The 19,929-nt window shown below is 48.1% G+C and overlaps 10 protein-coding genes across 10 annotated transcripts; 5 read left to right on the top strand and 5 right to left on the bottom strand.

Moving 5' to 3' along the window:
* Positions 1-199: 199 nt before the first annotated feature.
* On the top strand, positions 200-1,466 carry N7447_010585 (uncharacterized protein; the record flags this gene model as incomplete). Its single annotated transcript, XM_057234847.1, has 3 exons — positions 200-490; positions 550-643; positions 700-1,466. The coding sequence occupies 3 exons, from the start codon at positions 200-202 to the stop codon at positions 1,464-1,466; spliced, it is 1,152 nt and encodes a 383-aa protein (XP_057081067.1).
* A 907-nt stretch (positions 1,467-2,373) lies between these two features.
* Positions 2,374-3,214, bottom strand: N7447_010586 (uncharacterized protein; the record flags this gene model as incomplete). The annotated part of the gene is made up of 3 exons (XM_057234848.1): positions 2,374-2,802; positions 2,966-3,046; positions 3,185-3,214. 3 exons carry the CDS (start codon positions 3,212-3,214, stop codon positions 2,374-2,376), a joined length of 540 nt encoding a protein of 179 aa, XP_057081068.1.
* A 752-nt stretch (positions 3,215-3,966) lies between these two features.
* On the bottom strand, positions 3,967-4,345 carry N7447_010587 (uncharacterized protein; the record flags this gene model as incomplete). Its single annotated transcript, XM_057234849.1, has 2 exons — positions 3,967-4,173; positions 4,298-4,345. The coding sequence occupies 2 exons, from the start codon at positions 4,343-4,345 to the stop codon at positions 3,967-3,969; spliced, it is 255 nt and encodes an 84-aa protein (XP_057081069.1).
* Positions 4,346-4,689: 344 nt separating this feature from the next.
* On the top strand, positions 4,690-6,492 carry N7447_010588 (uncharacterized protein; the record flags this gene model as incomplete). Its single annotated transcript, XM_057234850.1, has 4 exons — positions 4,690-4,861; positions 4,920-6,172; positions 6,230-6,322; positions 6,394-6,492. 4 exons carry the CDS (start codon positions 4,690-4,692, stop codon positions 6,490-6,492), a joined length of 1,617 nt encoding a protein of 538 aa, XP_057081070.1.
* Positions 6,493-7,020: 528 nt separating this feature from the next.
* Positions 7,021-7,602, bottom strand: N7447_010589 (uncharacterized protein; the record flags this gene model as incomplete). Its single annotated transcript, XM_057234851.1, has 1 exon — positions 7,021-7,602. The coding sequence occupies one exon, from the start codon at positions 7,600-7,602 to the stop codon at positions 7,021-7,023; it is 582 nt and encodes a 193-aa protein (XP_057081071.1).
* A 2,988-nt stretch (positions 7,603-10,590) lies between these two features.
* On the top strand, positions 10,591-11,336 carry N7447_010590 (E2 SUMO-conjugating protein UBC9; the record flags this gene model as incomplete). Its single annotated transcript, XM_057234852.1, has 3 exons — positions 10,591-10,625; positions 10,717-10,970; positions 11,083-11,336. 3 exons carry the CDS (start codon positions 10,591-10,593, stop codon positions 11,334-11,336), a joined length of 543 nt encoding a protein of 180 aa, XP_057081072.1.
* Positions 11,337-13,171: 1,835 nt separating this feature from the next.
* N7447_010591 (asparagine synthetase B) lies at positions 13,172-15,403 on the top strand (the record flags this gene model as incomplete). The annotated part of the gene is made up of 10 exons (XM_057234853.1): positions 13,172-13,197; positions 13,268-13,318; positions 13,398-13,423; positions 13,492-13,518; positions 13,576-13,611; positions 13,674-13,822; positions 13,882-14,070; positions 14,123-15,141; positions 15,196-15,300; positions 15,361-15,403. 10 exons carry the CDS (start codon positions 13,172-13,174, stop codon positions 15,401-15,403), a joined length of 1,671 nt encoding a protein of 556 aa, XP_057081073.1.
* A 331-nt stretch (positions 15,404-15,734) lies between these two features.
* On the top strand, positions 15,735-17,007 carry N7447_010592 (porin; the record flags this gene model as incomplete). Its single annotated transcript, XM_057234854.1, has 6 exons — positions 15,735-15,782; positions 15,838-15,871; positions 15,936-16,024; positions 16,083-16,113; positions 16,279-16,781; positions 16,858-17,007. The coding sequence occupies 6 exons, from the start codon at positions 15,735-15,737 to the stop codon at positions 17,005-17,007; spliced, it is 855 nt and encodes a 284-aa protein (XP_057081074.1).
* Positions 17,008-17,365: 358 nt separating this feature from the next.
* N7447_010593 (uncharacterized protein) lies at positions 17,366-18,399 on the bottom strand (the record flags this gene model as incomplete). Its single annotated transcript, XM_057234855.1, has 2 exons — positions 17,366-18,065; positions 18,146-18,399. 2 exons carry the CDS (start codon positions 18,397-18,399, stop codon positions 17,366-17,368), a joined length of 954 nt encoding a protein of 317 aa, XP_057081075.1.
* Positions 18,400-19,386: 987 nt separating this feature from the next.
* On the bottom strand, positions 19,387-19,842 carry N7447_010594 (uncharacterized protein; the record flags this gene model as incomplete). The annotated part of the gene is made up of 1 exon (XM_057234856.1): positions 19,387-19,842. The coding sequence occupies one exon, from the start codon at positions 19,840-19,842 to the stop codon at positions 19,387-19,389; it is 456 nt and encodes a 151-aa protein (XP_057081076.1).
* Positions 19,843-19,929: the final 87 nt, after the last annotated feature.

Consider the following 19,929-nt stretch of genomic DNA (forward strand, 5'->3'; position numbering starts at 1 on the left):
AAACTTTCTCTCAATTCCCCGTCGTTTCCCACACCTCCTACTTCACACTATTTACGGACTTTGGATATTCGAATAAATCTACGTTTCTTTCCCAGCTCGGTTTGAAATAGGGTTCTTGGGTTCCGGATCGAGCACCCGATATGCTCGTGTCCGGGGGGCCTCGTTGATTTAGTACGGTTCGACAAGCTGCGTGGCCAAGATGTCTACAAACGGCCGAAGCACTCCGGAAAGCTCACAAAACCAAAGTCGGTCAATCCATCTCGACAATGCTCCCAACGTGCCCGTCGCACCGAGCTCTGATTTCAAAGCTCGCCTCGAGGTCTTTTCCACCAAGATACCCAACTTTTACATAGCACCTTTCTGCGGAGCTAGCGCTGGCGTGGCCTCTGGGATTGTCACCTGTCCTCTTGATGTTATCAAAACGAAGCTCCAAGCCCAGGGGGGTTTCGGCGGGGAGCAAAGGAAGTTGGCTCGGGGATGCTGTATCGTGGTATGCTCGGAAGCGGACGGAAGATTTGGCGAGAAGATGGCATTCGCGGTCTCTACCAGGGACTAGGTCCAATGTTGCTGGGATATCTTCCCACCTGGGCTGTTTATCTAGCAGTCTATGACCGGACTCGTGAATATTTCTATGACCAGACAGGTAGGTACCTCCAGAATGGAGGATTGGATCATTCATCAGTACTGACCAAGTTACAGGAAGCTGGTGGTTATCTCGAGGCTATGCTTCAGTCACAGCCGGTGCATGCTCAACAATCGTGACGAACCCCATTTGGGTCATCAAGACCAGGCTCATGTCACAAAGCCTTAAACAAAACAGCGAAGGAGTGCGAGCCCCTTGGCAATACTCAGGCACATGGGATGCTGCTCGCAAGATGTATCAAATTGAGGGCATTCGCTCCTTCTACTCTGGCCTCACCCCAGCTCTACTGGGACTAACCCATGTGGCCATTCAATTCCCCCTCTACGAATATCTAAAAATGGCGTTGACAGGCTATAGTATCGGTGAACACCCCGATACTGGCAGTTCACACTGGATGGGAATATCCCTCGCCACTTTCCTCAGCAAAGTCTGCGCAAGCACAGTCACATACCCGCACGAGGTCTTACGGACCCGACTCCAAACACAGCAACGGACTATTCCGGCACAATCCCACGAAGAGATTGCATTCCGCGGCGGATTGAAACATCCACATGACCGCGGCCGGTCGGGTGGCATCTCCTCCTCGGATGGAATGCGCAGTCGCCCACGCTATAATGGCATGGTGCGCACATTCCAGACAATCCTCCAGGAAGAGGGCTGGCGTGCGTTTTACTCCGGGATCGGCGTCAACCTGTTCCGGGCCGTCCCGGCTGCAATGACGACTATGCTCACCTACGAATACCTGCGGAAGCAGATCAATACAATGCAGCATGATGGTGCGCTGAGGATCCAGATGGAAGAACAAGCTCGGGGATCTATTTGATACCCACGATCTATCAACACACACAAATGGCTACCTCCTGTCTTCAACCTCCTCCCTTCATATCCGCTTCTAAAACATCGCTCCCACCGCTTCTGATCGCCAAGTCCTCTTTTTTTTCCTTTGTCGCAACCTGTATAGACATGGATGAGGCGGTCTGTTTCTTGATCTTTGAAGATCGACCTTTAGCGAGCAAATTTTGGCTACTGCATTCCGAAAGCATACGAGGGTCTCGGCATAGACGACAGTGTCTCCAGACTTCGAGCTGACATGTGAAACAGCCTTCACATGTTTTCACATGCTCGCTGCACCTTGGCTGAAAGATTATTGTTGCCCAAAGCATGTCTTTTCTTTCTCTTGTTGCTTTCTAAACTTGTCTACCATCCTCCTGGCTTTTGCATATCTATTTTTGTATATACATCACATATTATACATGCTTGCCCATTCTCGTGAATACACATACTCGAATAAAGCAATGACTTTCATATCTGATTCTAGAAGACGATGGATATATTTCAATTGAAATTACCCACTAGATAATGATCGATAATTCTCATGTCGACCATTGCGAAGCCTCTGGCATAATGTCAACAGTTCTCCAGACCACACATATCTTTTTAGGTGCCACCTCCTTCGTAGTGCATATGTAGTGTTGCATTTGAAATTGTGATGATATAAGCATTGTGATAATCTGAAAGGGGCAAGAATACTTTCGAGAATGGCAGGTTGATGCCATAGGGCCAAAACTTGCTGGTTTTATCTTCATTTTTTTTTTCGTTGCTTCCGATGATCTTACCTCGCCCGGCAAATGTGACATAGCTATTGCCCTCTGAATCTGGTCGCTTTTTGCGCTTCTCAACCTTGACTTGCAGCAGCTTCACCATACTAGTGTGCTTGCTGATTGAAGTTCTCAGGCAGACTGACTATCTAGAGCCTGACGTGATCCAACCACGTCATTTTCCACTATTCTCGCAATAACGAGAGAGCCAAGTTGACCGTAGTCCTGGAGCAGCTTAAGAATCTCCCTCTTCTCACTACGAGAATCCACATTGTCGCAAATGACTTCCACAAGAACACAGAATAATGGAATCCCGAGGGGGATTGATAGGAAGATTTTGAGAGCGATTTCAGGAAACAAGGAAGTCATCCAGTTGTCTTCGATCTTCACAGAAATCTTGAATGCAGTCAGCTTCTCTAGAGGAAGGATGCCGAATTTATCTGCCACAAGATAGACGGGGAAGGTTTTGGAAGCAACAGCTTGTTTGTGTTCAAGAGACATCGCTTTGTTCTGAGACTTGGCCGGAGCTTCCTGTGTGTGTGATCGGGATAGTGTGTTTTTCTTTTATTGCACATCTTAGTCATGGTCTTCGTAAGTTTGCTGGTAGAGAAAGCAGATAACTCGTTTGGTAGTCTCCGAGTCGTCTGTAGGTAGAGTGATGATCCCAATGATGACTCCCTTGAGAGAATAAGCAACTGAAAATGTTGGACAATGATCATCTTACCTGAAAGCCAGGCCCGGGGGCAGAGTTGCAGGAGTGAGACTGAGTGCAGATGATCGCACGGTGAGCTTTAAAAGTCACGTTCTAGCAGATAATGGTTATACCCGAGAAATAACCCGCTTCAAATCTACTAGTTGAAGCAACAATGTGTACAATAAAGCTCAAATACTCTGTACTCCGTACCTATGGAGACCGTAAGTAGAGTAGAATGCACGATGATACCGCCCGTCCGATTGGTTGAGTCTGGGCCATAGCTTTGACACTAGAGCTACAAGTATGAGCGTCTAATAGTTTCTAATTTTATGCTGATATAGCTTGTACAACAATGTATCCCAGGCAAAGTAGATAGATGAGTTGAGTGGCTCTTTAAACATATGGGGCAATCACGTGACATTATATTTAAAACTGCCGCAATTATTTTTTTCCCTCTTTTCTTTTCACTTCTCCCTTACTTTTTTTCTTCACCATCACTCTGTATTCGTTTTCTGGTGTTTAATGCTGGCACTTTGATCGACTTATACAGCAGTCAATCAATCTCAGATGTTGATTTTGATAAAGTCCACTTACTAACCACTTCTACATGCAACCCGTCTTGCATCAAACAATAACCCCATGGGCTTTGTGGTCATTTGACCCATTGAAAGACAGTTGGATATGCCTGTATAGTCTCATCATCCCCTGTTTACTCTCACCTACCTTGCTATTCTTTTGGCCAAGTTACACATTCCTCCTTCACTATTCGCATGATGAACAATTTCAAGATTGAACTGGGTTGTCAACACACTTAGACTCCCGGGGAATGATCATTCATACACTGAAAATTCTGATTGAATATGAAGACGCGGATGTTGCAGTTGATTTTGCTTTATTTTACCTATATAGCAAAAAACACCCTCTATGAATAAATAATTATACATCCATTAGTACCACAAAATAAATAAATGTATCAAACACCGTTGTAGTGGATTCAATCTATATCATACATGTAAGAAAGCACCTTTAACTTAGGGGTACACCTCAGGGCCGTCCTTTGCCACCATTCTGCGCTCGACTCTCATCAAGTGCTTGTTGAACCCAGGACTCGTCTTTTCTCTCAAATGGCGTAGCTCGCTGATAGGAACTGGGCCCCGGAGCTTGGATTTGGGCATCTCGCCGCGCAGTGCGGATAGAACTAATACAGTATGAACAAAGGAGGACAGCCATTGTAAAAGCTGCAATGGGAGCATTGAGAGACTGGATGAACATCAGCATAAAGCAAAAATTGGAGAGTATGGCTAAGAAAGCAAGTGGGATGATAGTGCTAAGATGTTGGTCTTTGCAACGCATTGTACATACCCCTTTTGGCTTGCCTAATGCTTTAGGATTTGACCCTTGTTGGGTCATTGTGTACGAAGTATGTTGTGTCGTATTTTGATTTAGGCTTGAGCTATCCTCGGGATCACCTTTGCCAGCAGAACTTATTAGATAGAGCCGTAGCTTGTTGGCAATAGGAAGGACACAGTTGAGCGAATTCGAGAGAATTCAAAGAAGAAAAAAAAATCAACTAGATGAGAGATAGGCAGGGAAAGTGGTAACTAGTTAACTAGTGATAGTGATGGTTAAGTAATGGTGGGGAGGCGAAGAGCGGAGCGGAGAGTGCAAACATGCCAAATAAATGCCTTATCGCATCATTTAATCGATGCCGATGTTCTCAGGCCGTCGACACACCCATCTTACCATAGCACCCCATGGCTTCTGAACCCACCCCCTCAAGAGGGGGCATGTCCCTGTATGCCAACCTACTCAATACTTCTACTGATACGCCTGGCACCATCTCCCGTGCCCCTGTTGTCTTTAAGCAGTCGGAGACAGAACATCAACCCGACGACGCGGCCGCCAAAAAGCAACAGCTGAATCCTGGTACTTACCCTTGACTTGTTGGATACTTTGCATGCTAACTTACCCCTTTTCTTCATAGCTTCTCTTCGATTCCAACCTCCCAAAAGGCCACAGCTCTCAGCCCAGAAGCCCAAGCCGAAACATACTTTACCTAAGGCAGCGCCACAACCACAGCCCTCAGCCAACCAAGCTCCAGTGCCGACCAAGAGTACTTTGGCAGATTGGACCGCTATTGAAGATGACAATTATGAGTACGCGCGCGAAAAGCGACAACGCGGTGGAAGAAAGAAGCGCAAGAAGAACTTTGAAACACATGTTGTCCAGAACTGGGATGATATCTACGACTCTTCTCGGCCTACCAATAATGCAGAATACCGCCATAATGACGAGAAGATCGGTGAAGTCCGTCAGTGGAAGGATCGCTTGTATGCGCAAATCAGACAGCGTTCGCCGAGCAGATTTTCAGATAGCGAGGATTATGACCGGCCAAAAAAGCGTATGTTAGGTTCTGCTGCGAATGGCGATGATATTCAGACTAAAAGGATAACACCAGGACAATTTGCGCCTCCAATCAACTTTGCACCGCCGCCAAATCTCAATGATGTGCCACCACCCGCTTCGATCCCCAATGACCCATCTGGCGAGGATGCATTTGCTCGCCGTGTAGCATTAGGGCAAGGCTTTGACAATGATTCTATGCCCACTCATGCACAACTCCCGACCTCGTCACCACCCCGAGCTCAAGACCCCACCCAGATTCCCGGTAACCCACCATCGGGACAAGTCACACCACATCCTCCTCCAACACGCCCCCTTGACGTCTTCCAACCTAGCTCCGTAACCATCTCCCGCGCACCAGTTCGATACACCCTTCCACCACCCCCAGAAGACATCCCAGCCTCGGAGGCTGAACTTGAAGCTGTATTGGCCCAAGAGCAGCAGGCAGAGGAGGAAGATCTAGATGAGTCCGCGCCACGATCCCTTCGCCCCGGGCAAAAAGGATTTGCAGAAAGACTGCTTTCCAAGTATGGCTGGACCAAGGGATCCGGCCTCGGCGCTACTGGTTCTGGTATGGTGAAGCCTCTGCAGGTCAAGGTTGAGAAGCGCAAGAAGCGACCAGATTCAGAGGGTGGTGGCTTTGTCACACCTGCTGGGCGAGGTAAGATCATCGGAGGCAATAATAAAGGTGAATATGATACCAGCAAGTTTGGCCCTATGAGCGAAGTAGTCGTCCTGCGAGGCATGCTCAATGGAATGGATCTGGATGCCGAGATGGAGAATAGCAATGATGGTGGTTTGATGCAGGAAATTGGAGAGGAATGTCATAGGAAGGTACGTTTTCTTTCATCGATGGGTGTGAGGGCTTTTGCTGATTTGAGGGACTCATAGTATGGAAAGGTGGAGCGAGTGTTCATCGCTCGCAACGCCGGTACCCCAGTCCCGGTCTTTGTCAAATTCCAGAATTCCTTGTCTGGTCTACGGGTAAGCCTTTGAGATATACGTCTTGATTCAAATGTGAGTTTATGCATTGCTGACTATTACATATACGATAGGCTGTGAACGCGCTTGAAGGCCGTATATTCAATGGCAACACAATCGCTGCGCGATTTTTCAATACCGAGAAATTCGATCAGGGGATTTACACGTCTTAATTGCCCATGTTCGTGTCATTTTATGTATGTTATGAAATCTCGGTTGTTTGTCACTTTGTCCATTCTCGACCATTGCACATACAATAGGCCGTGGATTTGCTCGAAGGCCAGGTACTCAATGGCAACAAAGTGATAGGATGTTTTTTTCCGACCGAGGAGTTTGAACGGGGGTTTACATGGCCAATTGCTTATGTTCACACCCTTTCGTGTACTTAACTATGTTAATGATAACGTTCGGTTCATTTGATGTCGCTCTAGTGAGTTCTCATTGCATAGTTCTCCAATACCACATTTTATATAACACAAAATGCAGACTATGGAACATCGAAACAGTAAATCGTCTAATCCTCTATGAAGCCTGAAGAGTTCCATCCTACCAATTTAATCCATCAATCTATTGCCCCTGCTAACATGAAGGGGAATCCAGGAACGCCAAGTACGATGATACTTCTTCGACTTAGAAGTGCGGAGCAAAGGGTCTGTGTCCGACATATTGTCATCAGTGATAAACGCCAGATATGTGCGATTCTACTGGTTGCGCACCGACCTAGTAGGAACTGGAATCCGAGACCACCAGCTTCGGTTCGTCTGGGGCTGGGGGTGGCCCTGCAAAGGCTCGGGGCTAGACTCCTCTTCATGACCTGTGTAATCATCAGCATACTCAGCCACAGCTACGTGAGATAAGTGAGGCGGGGATGGTTGCACTAGGGTCGGTATGCGCGACGGACCCCTGTGGAACGACGCACGAGTCTCCCGGTTCTCAGCTCTACGAGACAGTCCGGGAGACTGGGAGATCCGCGTTTGCATGTCAAGTTCCTCAGCATCGCTGTCACTGATACTCCGGCCATCTTCGTCGCTATATTGGAACGCCTCGCATATTGCAGACCAGCGACGCTGTGTCCGCAATCCGCGGGAGATATGTTGGCGTCGCATTAGCTGATCAAGTCTGCATTGCAGACAACTCCCTTCAAGCGGGAAAGGGGTTGTGATTTGGTGCTCTTCGGTGCAAGTGTAGCCCTTTTTGAAGGCTTCGTGGCACGCAATCAGGGATGTTGCATCCGGGTCTTGGTGCTGGCACATGGCGAAGTACCAGGTAACTGAATGACACATGATGATAGATGATACTATGTAGCCTTGAAATATCGTTTGTAAATATTGTTGGTAGGAGTTTGGTTGAGGATTAATGAGTATGGATGGGATGAGTATGAGGGAGGATATGCTAAAACTCGCATAGCTTCCTTTTATACACTTTAGACTAGCCTAGAGCTGTGTTGTTGTGGAAAGCCTTTGTCCAGGAGTCCTTTGGCCTTAGGTTCGAAGAAAGAAACACTTTTTCGTCACCTCAATCTTTATAGTTACATGTGTACCTATTGTCCCCGACAAAGCCATTATGTATAGATCGTGCCTGATTCTTTGTTACCTTGGGGAAAATATGCACACCTTTGTTCATAACTTGTAGGTAATTGTCATAAGTGGAATGTCTTTGGTTATTGACTCACCTAGTCTCATCTGTGTCCGGTAGTAAGTAGTAGGTAGGACTGACCCGAAATCTTTAGCTTGCGGCTCTATACGAATACTCGAATAGATGGATATCATAAACCGGATATCCATCCATGAATGAATTTAATTGATTGTAGTTTTAATTGATTAATAGAACGTAAATGTGACGTACTAAGTCATAACAAGCTCACTATATGGAGTCGAGATTCATAGGTAGCTCCCCCAAAGTATGCTTAACCACTACGAATTTAATAGAGGTCTATTTTCAGCGTACACTTAACCTGATAGTCAGGGTAAAGACCTAGGTACCACGTTGTTCGGCGACAAGAATTTGTATTCGTCCATGGGTAGCAGAGGTTCACTTCTGGTTTCTAGTTGAATTGAGGCACCCGCCTCATATCCCCAGCCCTGCAGGCGATATTGAAATACAGTCTGCAGTTTGTGCCAAATTACACCAAATAATAGTTATCCTGCTTATTCACTTCCCTCCTCTTTGGTAATAGTATGTGAAGTACAATTGGTCTTTCCCCTTCAAACTGGGTAGCTTCACCGCACCTCTAGATGTCGGCTTCGTGGTCATTTGCCATGAATATGGTCGTGCTACGCTTAGCAGTTTTCATTTCCACGTGTCCTCTATTGGACATATCACGCGGGCTCATTGTAGGTGCAGCGATAGTCAGGGTGACAGAAATCGCGAGGGTCACCGACGAGAACTTCATTTTGGCGAAGGCAAGCTGGAAAAAAGGGGTTCTAGTTAGTACTTGTCACTAAATATAGCAAAGATGAACCTGTACTTACTTTGTGAAATTGATAGTCTGTACTCCGTAGGTCTTATTGAGCTAAAGGTTAGAGATGATCTAGCAGAGTTATAATCCAGATCTAATGATGTTAATTATGTATATAGACCCACTCCAAGGCTGATGCCGACCGAGAACCATTAGGATCGCGAGGAATGCTTATAATTGAGAGCTGTCAGAGGGTGGGGATGTAGATCATGCGTCATGTTAGTACTATATATGTCGATCATTGGTTGATTCGCTACCCTAAGTATCTTTGATAATATGCATCACACTGACTGAGATAAGCCGAGAGAAAGTCAGCTCACGCAAGGGATTATCCCCTATGACTTTCGTACTCGAAGGAATGACTTGATTTTATCCTTTTGCGTAAGCCTTTCCCACTTTCCTTTTTAAGTATTTGTGTCTTAAGAGTCTAATACCACAACATACTTTTTGACAGCTCTTGAGGAGGCGCCACACTATGGCAGTAATTAGTAATTCCTTCAAAGAACACCTGCAGCTCTATCGACCGATTCACAGCGAAGACATAGCAGCGAAGACATAGAGTCAGAACTCCCCGACACGTCTACGTTAATTATGCCGGAAATTTGCCAGACGTCCCATCTTCGCCTCGTCGCTCCGTGGATAGCTTCCACCTTCTTGTTAGCCCTGATTACGGGCTACCTACATATTTCAACAACGCAATTTCCCTGCATACCTAGAAACATCTCTATCAGCCTTCCGAACTGAACTTGATGATGCGTATCCATATATCTCTTACGAGGAACGTGTGTTCTTTGGGACACTTGCATTTGACGAGGAGAGAGAGGCAAGATCTACCGAGACATTGACCTATCTGCGCCTCAATATTTTGGACTTCCAGCTCCTGAGATTGACGATGCCTGGGCTGATTTAATGCGAGGAATACTTCGGAGCCCCTCCGGCCGCAAGGCAGCCACTTCAACTCACACAATGGAGGGATTTTATAGACGAGTTTGTAAGGATGACCGATGAATAAGCGACACCATATAGTTAGGTACACCAGAGCTCAACAAGGCCCGCATTCCGATTATTACCACTTTGAGTGAGCTCTTCAGAAAACTGCTATATTCTCCCGCATCCTCAGTCTAATCTTTCTCTCTATTGGACCTGGCATGTTCCGCTCCCTCTGCTGCCTTGACGCAGTCCAAATGGATATTTGCGAGGCGAGTTAGCATCGAAAGGCGTGCTAGTCATATATTGTTTTTCAATAAAAATAGTGAATACTTCCGCTCCTGTGGGCATTCCCATTCTGCCTCTGCTGATTGTGCTAGTTTGAGTAATATCCACGTTAGTTTATAACAATAAAGTGGCGAAGAGGTGTGGGTAGCCCTATACAACATACTTAGTACTGCCCTCGGCGAGGCAGAAGAAGGGATATTAGACTGAGATCAGACAGAAATAGCAGAATCCATAGTCACATAGGCAGTAGTCACATAGGCAGCAAAAACACCCGCAGAACCAGTTGTAATTGCTATTTAGCCTAACAATAGAAGTGAGGCTCCTGGGAAGGTTCCTGGGCGGTCCCCTGTAGGTATTACATAAGCAAACTCATTGTTCGCGTGGGGAGGTCAATTGCTATCACCTCCCCCGGCTTTGACGATTGCCACCTTTAAAATCTTCCGCTCATCACCTCTTTCTCCCTCTCTCTTTACCTATTCCTAATCACTCATCGTGCTCCACACCTTGCTTACAGCGAAGTTGCATCTTTGTGCTTGATCTTTTTCCACCCTCCACGAGTCAACCCATTCAGCTACCCACCTGCTGAACACTATCCGAGATGTCGTTGTGCCAGAACCGTCTCCAGGAAGAGCGGTAAGCATATCCAGTGTCTCGCACATTCCGCGATTTTGCGCATCACTTGCGCCACGTTTTTGCTTTTCACTGACCTCCATGGATTCTCTAGAAAGCAATGGCGTCGCGACCACCCATTTGGCTTTGTCGCAAAGCCTAAACGTGCCCCGCAGGGTGGCCTGGACCTGAAGAACTGGGAATGTGCCATTCCAGGGAAGGCTAACACTCTATGGGAAGGCGGTCTTTTCAAAATCGACTTGATTTTCCCAGATGGTGAGCGACGCAATACATTCAAGACTACTGAAGGTCCTTATACTAATCTAGATTCTTCCACGCTTCTAGAATATCCCACCAAGCCTCCCAAATGTAGGTATCTTCTTTGCAATATACCCTTGAGTCGGCTCGTCGGAATAGAGCTTCTGCTGGGAGCTAGCACCATAATTTCTTGTGAGAATCTCATACTAATATAACTGTTCAGGCAAATTCACGCCACCACTGTTCCACCCCAACGTCTATCCTTCCGGAACTGTTTGCCTGTCAATTCTGAACGAGGAGGAGGGTTGGCGACCTGCCATCACTATTAAGCAGCTCTTGCTTGGCATTCAGGATCTTTTGGATGACCCGAACCCCGAGTCACCTGCTCAGGCTGATGCCTACAACCTCTTCAAGAAGGACCGTCCTGCTTACGAGCGCAAGGTTCGCATTGCTGTCAAGGAAAACCAGCCTAATTAGGACACCAGCCCAATCTGGCTTTAATTACCCAGGCGTAAACAGCGATGGCGCTGCATGGGTCATTTACTTTTACTTTTTCTATCAGCATTGGATACCGGGCAGATTGTGGGAAGATTATGCATTTATTGTTTAATGAAGGAAGCAACTTGTGCTTTTTTATCGCGAGCATGGCGTTGCTACATATCCCAATGGATGGCGTTTTCTGGGCTTAGGGTCATTCAAAAACAACGATACCACATACATGCTCCCTGCCGGGATGCTTTGGCCTGCCATGTATTGAGTGCAGAATGACTCTCGCAGAAGAAATTCGATATACTTATTTGCTCCTGTGCATAGGTTAAATCACCTGGGCAGTCAACACATCACCCATACCTACCCGCGCCGATGGAATGAGTCCTTGGTGGGTTTTCTTGGGAAGCTGTATTCAACTTGCTTTTTAATTAACAAGATACCAACCTTGAAAACTACCTACTCGATGAACCCGAAGCCAAATCGGCAAACCTTTCTTCGTTTGTAATCCCGGAATTGTAGTTAATACTTCGTCGTGTTTAGCTAGAGCTAGATCAAGGCACCACCGTAGACCGTATTACAACAACCTCGGATAAGCCGGAACCAAACCTTCAACTCTTCCACCATTTCAGAATCGAATTGTATAGAACTCAAAAGATATCATCTTATTCTGCTTTGGGGACCAAAAAGAGAAGCCCGAAGAAACCTAGGAGTCTCATGCAATCAAAACTTCGCTATATTATCAATACAATCCTTGTGGGTTTCGTATAGATCTTCATAACCTCAATATCGAGACTGCTGCGATCTCGCCTTTAGTGACTCTGAACTCTCCCCTAGAACTAATTCTCTAAGCTAACTTTATAATTCAAAAGATCTTATGCATTCTATGCTGATGGTAGATCAACAGTACGAGGAAGAAGCCTTTCCCGGTCTATCTTTCTTTCGCAAGCAGCACAGTGTGATACTCTTCCTGAGGGCTCGTATGACATTTCAGAATAATATTTGGAATTACAAGACCCTGGAACTAGTAGCAATTCCAAAGAAAGCTTATGTTGCAGATTGATTGATACCTTGAATCTCCAGTGGTAAGTGGGCTGATATTTTTCACCATCCTCCTCTCTCCATGGCGTATATGGTAATAAATATTTCACTTGTGATGCCTTCGATATACCCAGACAATAACTGGAAAGAAGAAGGAAATATATATAGCGATCATGATGGATGATGCGTTATTAGACTTGATATTGCTAGCAAGGCTGGAATAACTAGACTGGGAGCAAATGAGGAGACAGAGAAGTGTTCCCCAGAGTTGGCAACAGAAGTGCATTGATTCCGGGTAAATCCAAAAATGGTACCCCCACTAAGTAGTTAGTAGGAGATAGTTGAATAGATCATTGGCATACACTTGTTCAAGGAGGGGCTTGGCTAGGGCTATAGTCCATGGTGGGGGTATACTAATCACGTGACCAGCAATCCGATCACTCTCCAAGGTTCCCCCTTGTCAGACTGAGACAGACTAATAAGAATATGACCCGACAAATAAGAACCGCTAATATAGCTACATATTTAGCCACAGTAAAAATCTTTAACAAGTAGAAGCTGACTGGACCAATGATCCAGGGTTCTTATCTTATCGGTGAGTCAAAAGAAAGACTTGCCGACATCGCCCCTCGCCCCGCCAGGAAGGCACCGGGGCAAATTTGAAAAAAAATCGCCGTTCTAAGGTTCCCCATATAACCGGACGATTAGTCAATTGCTACCCTTTTTCCCGATTCTCTCCTCCCTAATTGATCTTCACCTCTACTCACAGTTCCCAATTGCCCATCATGTGTGGAATTTTCGCGTGCCACCAGTGCGTCATGTCCTACCCTAACTCCCCGCGTCTGGGATGTCAAATTCGGGGAATACTAACCAGGGTATAGTCACCCCGATGTGCAAAAATTCAAGCCTACGGCTTTGCGCATGGCCAAGGCGTGAGTATCTCCATTGCCTCTTCAGTTACCTTTTGCAATTCGCATTCTACAGAATTCTCGCTAACTCGTGTCTTCATAGTGTGCGCCACCGCGGTCCCGATTGGAGTGAGTCACAGTTACAACATTGCGCAGTATATGTGGGAATCATAGGGCTAACAAATGTTCTCCAACAGGTGGAAACTTCTGCGCTGAGAGCACTAGTGAGTTAATGCGCAATAACTTGGTGTCGGCATGATATGCTAACGTATGATTCATAGTCCTGGCGCACGAGCGTCTGAGCATTGTCGGTGTTGGTACGTGACCCCTGTGAACGATCAACAATTTGAAGATATATTTGTTAACAATAGCCTGTTAGACTCCGGTGCCCAGCCCCTCGTCAACGAGGATAGCAGCCTCGCCCTCGCCGTCAACGGTGAAATCTACAACCACCGTCTCATTCGCAAGAACCTTCACCACAAGTACAACTTCAAGACGCACTCTGATTGCGAAGTTATCATCCCCTTGGTACGTCAGGCCGAGTATAACGGAATCGCAGTTGGAATTGAAATGCTGATATATACTAGTATGAGGAGTACGGTCTTGATGCCCCCAAGCACCTTGATGGCATGTTCTCTTGGGTTCTTTGGGATAAGAAGCAGGACCGTGTTGTTGCTGCCCGTGACCCCATTGGTATCACCAGCTTCTACCTTGGTCGTTCCTCGTCCACTCCCGGCGCCGTCTACTTTGCCTCTGAGCTTAAGTGCCTGCACCCCGTCTGTGACGACATCATTGCCTTCCCCCCCCGGCCACATCTATGATTCCAAGACCGACAGCTTGACCCGCTACTTCGAGCCCAAGTGGTGGGACCCCACCAACGTCCCCTCGACCCCGGTTGACTACAAGGTGATCCGTCACAGCCTCGAGAAGGCTGTCCGCAAGCGTCTGATGGCTGAGGTGCCATACGGTGTTTTGCTGTCTGGTGGTCTGGACTCCAGCTTGGTCGCGTCTATCGCCCAGCGTGAGACCCTCCGCATGGCCGAAGCTGCCCGCAATGCGCCCCCGGCCGAGACTGTGGACGGTGAGTTGGTTGGTATTGATGACGACAACGAGCTGTCGACCGTCACCACCTTCCAGCAGCTGCACTCATTCTCCATCGGTCTCCCCGGTGCCCCCGATACCGCGGCTGCCATTGAGGTCGCCAAGTTCCTCGGCACCAAGCACCACCCCTTCACCTTCACTGTTAAGGACGGCCTCGATGCCCTCTCTGACGTGATCTACCACCTCGAGACCTACGATGTAACCACCATCCGTGCCTCTACTCCCATGTACCTGCTCTCCCGCAAGATCAAGGCTATGGGCGTCAAGATGGTCCTGAGTGGTGAGGGTTCCGACGAGATCTTCGGTGGCTACCTCTACTTCCACGCTGCCCCCAACCGTGAGGAGCTCCACAAGGAGACCGTCCGTCGTGTCAAAAACTTGCACTTGGCTGATTGCCTCCGTGCCAACAAGTCCACCTCCGCGTGGGGTCTTGAGGCCCGTGTTCCTTTCCTCGACAAGGAGTTCCTCGAGACCTGCATGGGTGTTGACCCCAAGGACAAGATGATCACCTCGGAGCGTATCGAGAAACACATGCTGCGCAAGGCCTTCGACACCACCGATGAGCCCGAGACCGCTGCCTACTTGCCCGACAAGATCCTCTGGCGCCAGAAGGAGCAGTTCAGCGACGGCGTTGGCTACAGCTGGATTGACGGCCTTAAGGATGAGGCCGAACGCCAGGTCACCGACGAGATGATGAAGAACCCTAAGCCCGAATGGGGTACTGACGTTCCCGACACCAAGGAAGCGTATGTTTCACTCTTTTCTCATTTTATACTATTGAAAACTAACTTACGATATAGATACTGGTACCGTACCATGTTCGATGAGCACTTCCCTCCCTACTGTGCCGGCACTGTCGAGCGCTGGACCCCTACCTGGTCCAAGCAGAGTGACCCCAGTGGAAGGTAAGCTATTGTTCTTTGTCCCTTCCCTATTTGATTCATTTTCTCTAACAATTATTGCAGAGCCATCGCCATCCACAACCAGAAGTATGACAAGTCGGAGTAAAAGTCTGAGAGCATAAACAAAAGGATCCGTACTTTTCTGATTTAGCATTTTCTTTGGGGGATATAGCACGGGATTAGAGTATATACTGGTATATGTCGGTAAATGTTATGATCTCAATGTATTTTTCTTGTTCTTAAACCACGTGACTTTTCCCAAACATTACCGGCGGGCTTTCCCGGCAGCCGGGCAGCCGCCAATCACCGACCTCCCACTAACCCGTGCTAAGCCCCTAGGTTCCCCCAACATCATCACAACTCTTCTTTTCCTCTTTCTTCATCTCTTCATAGAACTTCTTGTCTCCTCCATCTCTAATTAGACCTCTCTCGTCAATATGTCTGCCCCCGCTGCTTTCTCCGATATCGCCAAGGCGACCAACGATGTACGCACAACTGTTGGGAACAAAACTCAGAACCTTGGCTAATACATCCAAATAGCTCCTGAACAAGGATTTCTACCACTCCGCCGCCGGTTTGTTTATCTATGGCATTGCGCCACGCATTGGAGGCTCAATAACTAATTAAATACTTTTTAGCCAACCTTGAGGTTAAGTCCAAGGCCCCCAACGGTGTCACCTTCACCGTTAAGGGAAAGTCTGCTCACGAGGGCCCCATTGCTGGTCAGGTTCGTTAAATACCCTCTCCAAATTCATTACGCAAATTGCTAACTGGTGCGCCCATAGCTCGAGGCCAAATACGTTGATGCCCCCACTGGTAAACGCCCCTTCCACAAAAAACCTCCAGATCCTGGCGCGCACAAACCCCGTCTGATGCCATTGATGTTCGGATGCGGTATTCCAATAGCGCGCCGGGTGAACCTATTTATGTTCTCGGATACCATGGTGCACAGGATTAGGCTAATATGCTCACTCCGACCAGGCCTCACCCTCACCCAGGCTTGGACCACCGCCAACGCTCTCGACACCAAGCTCGAGCTCGACAACAACATCGCCAAGGGCCTCAAGGCTGAGATCCTGACCCAGTACCAGCCCGCTAAGCAGTCCAAGGGTGCCAAGCTCAACCTGTACTTCAAGCAGCCCAACCTGAACGCCCGTGCCTTCTTCGATCTCCTCAACGGCCCCACCGCCAACTTCGACGCTGTTCTCGGCCACGAGGGCTTCCTCGTCGGTGCTGAGGGTGGTTACGACGTCAACAAGGCCGCCATCACCAAGTACTCCGCTGCCGTCGGTTACAGCGTTGCCCAGTACTCCGCTGCCATCACCGCCAGCAACAACCTGTCCCTCTTCTCCGCCAGCTACTACCACCGCGTCAACGCTCAGGTTGAGGCCGGTGCCAAGGCTTCTTGGGACTCTACCTCCGGCAACGCCGTCGGCCTCGAGGTCGCCAGCAAGTACCGCCTGGACCCCTCTTCCTTCGCCAAGGTTTGTTTTCCGCGTTTGAAGCGCTTATATAGCCATTGTGAATCACGACTAATCGCGCAATTTTCTCGCAATATAGGCTAAGATCAACGACCGTGGTATTGCCGCTTTGGCTTACAACGTCCTGCTCCGCCCTGGTGTCACCCTCGGCCTCGGTGCCTCCTTCGATACCCAGAACCTGAACCAGGCTGCCCACAAGGTCGGCGCCAGCTTCACCTTTGAGGCTTAAGCGTCTGGATCTTCAGCCTTCCAGGAACCTGACAGATGACCCAACATCTTTCGGGAAAACTTTTGTAAACTTCAGTTACTAGTTCATTCGTCTTGCTGATTCGCCAGAACGATGATCATAGTGGCGGAGGTTACTTCCAGATAATAACCATGTGTGTTGTCGTAGATCTTCTGCTTGATCACCATTCTGTATATCAAATCCAACTGTTTCCTTTGTTGAGCTATCCGATTGATTCATATGATATAAAGCACCCACGAGGTGCTTGTAGCCATGCGTACTTGAACTTGAATTATGTATGTATATACCAGAAACTATGGTATCCAAGGATCTATGTTCCAACAAAGTAAAAACAACTCCGTCAAGATGAAGTTGCCCTCTGTTTCCTCTTCTTATCCCCCCCATCAACAGCCTTAACCGACCGCCAAAAGTTCACAACAACAAGCATAACAATCAAACACCCGGAACAAAGAAAGAACCTTGAAACTGTCTGATCAACCCTAGGATCAGGAGCACCTTTGTCCTCATCAATCTTCATAGCCCCCTTCCTCCTCTCCCTCCTCCTCCTATCCTCTGCCGCCTGCGTCCTGAAATGACTCTGCGCATTAAAATGATTCAACGGATTCCGACGAATAAACCCCTCCCAATCCTCAGGATCAGCATGTTTCGTCCCAGCGCCAGCGCCAGCACTAGTCCCGAACCCCGTCCCACCACCACCACTACCAGCCGCCCATCCCTGCGCCTGCCTCCCCGTCTTACCATATCCACCCTGCTCGTAAAAACTCGGCGGTGCACCGTGGAATGCAGTGCGCCGCTTGCTCAATCCACTGGCGGGCCGCGAGCCGGCGTAGCTGCTGTGGCTGCCCATCGGGTGTTGGTGGCTGTGGGCTTGGGAGGCGTGTTGAGGGGTGTGGAAGCCGTGGTCATGGTCGTAGGTTGCGCGTTTTGAGGCGTTGCCGAGGACGTTGTAGGCGGCGGAAATGCGGGCGAAGCGTTGGCCTGCGTCTGGGTCTGAGCGGTTGCGGTCTGGGTGGTGGCGCATTGAGAGGGCATAGAATTGTCTAGGGGTTGGGTAAGGATTAGCGATATGCGTGGAATTGGAGATGGAAGGTTGTTGGGTGTGGGTGTGGTGGTGGTGTACTTTTTGATCTCCGCTGCTGAAGCGGTTATGGGGACGTCGAGGATTTCGTAGAAGTTTGGTTCCCGGGCCCGGGCCCAGGCTGGGTTACTGGTTGAGAAAAAGGATATAGGTGGCTTTGAGACCTGCTGTGATCGCTGATGTGGGTGTAATTGTGGTCGGAGGGGTTGTGTTGAGATGCTCCGGTAGGTTGAAGGGGAGGGAGAGAGGGTCGCACGCGGGAAGAGGAAAATCGCTGTTACTTGAGGTGGAGGCATTGTGAGGTATGGGGTATTTGGAGGGCGTTATATCAAAATAACTAGGAAAATAAGAGCCTGGCTGGGAGGCGAGAGGAGGGGTGGAAGAGCGAGAGAAAGACGCGGGAGATGGGAGATCGGAGGTGAAGATCGGAGTGGCGTCACTGCGGTTCGAAGCTGATCGACTGCATGAGCTTACCACGTATTTACTACTGGCTATTGGCAGATTCTACAACAAAGGATCACTTTAATGGCCTCTTTAAATGAAATAACAAATTTAATATAAATCCCCTCCCCCCCCAGCTTGGCAGCATTGCAGCTCCAACTGATGATCAGATTAGATAAGAGATCGAAGCCCTGTTTAGTTATGCCGTTTCGGGCATTAACTCCTTGATCCAATGAGAACTCTCCTTGACCGGCTTGGAATATCCAAGGATCCACATGTTGCGAGATTATTGTTTCTTTCGTTCCAGAGGTTGCATATGCTCTTCATGAGCTTCCACTCGGTGATATACTTCCCATTGTAGCTGGTGGAATCGTTGATGGGAACCGCGAGCGTGTGCTGCGGCATGGCTCTTGAAGCCTCTGAGGGTGGTTACGGGGACTTGGTTCCTCAGGACTGAGTCGAATTTCTTTCCTGCTTCTTACCGAGATAGAATCTTTGAGATATTTGATGGACGCCAACTACCGGTTAGACTGAGGGTTTGTTGATGAGATCAGGGGACTTAATGTCTGGCCGAAAGCTCACGATCGCCGGTGCCTCAGGAATAAGGTATATGGAAATGAGAATAATATAAGGAGACCAAGATAGGCACATTAGCCAACAGAGCAGCACATGCAAATGCGCGGGAGTGTCCAATGTACCCCGGTTGCAGTTGTGCTCCATGCCGAAGGAGTAATCTGAAGACGGCTCCTTAATAAAACAATATCTTCAATTGATGGACTAGAAGTCTCAAAAAGTATTTGGAGAATTTCCACTCTGCCTAGATAGAGTGCTTTCTCGAAAAGTTAATCATTCCCATGATGTGACGCGGGTACAACATCAAAGCCCTTGTTAATGAGGTATTTTATGACATTGTCTCGTTCAAGCGCGAGAATCAGTGAAAGGGGGCAGCCATTGAGATCCCAATTCCCATTTATATCTATCTCTTGAATGAGTGCGGGATAAGTCACGGAGACGCGAGACGCCATTCGCTTCTCCTGTCCAGCGATTTCATGTACCACATTCAGAATGACATCGGTATCAAAAGCAATGCCCTGCTCGAAAGCGTAATTGATGAACGGCTCATTGCTGCTTTCCAAGGCAAGTGAAAATGGAAAAAGGCGGACAATTTCCATAGCCGCAGGAGCTTGAGCAACATGCTGTAAAGGGGCCTTCCTCGAACGGCACCAAACATTGGGATCACAACCTGCTGCAAGCAGAATTTTGATGATGGAATATGCCTCTTCCTGACGGCCAAGCATAATGATAGGTCGCACAAGTCTCTTCCCTCGCCCACGCAGCGCTTGACAAATCCTCGTTCAATTAAAAGACTGACAACTGAGGTATGA

The sequence above is a fragment of the Penicillium robsamsonii genome, assembly GCF_028829455.1.
Source record: "Penicillium robsamsonii strain IBT 29466 chromosome Unknown utg000007l_segment0_segment0, whole genome shotgun sequence".
NCBI lineage: Eukaryota > Fungi > Ascomycota > Eurotiomycetes > Eurotiales > Aspergillaceae > Penicillium > Penicillium robsamsonii.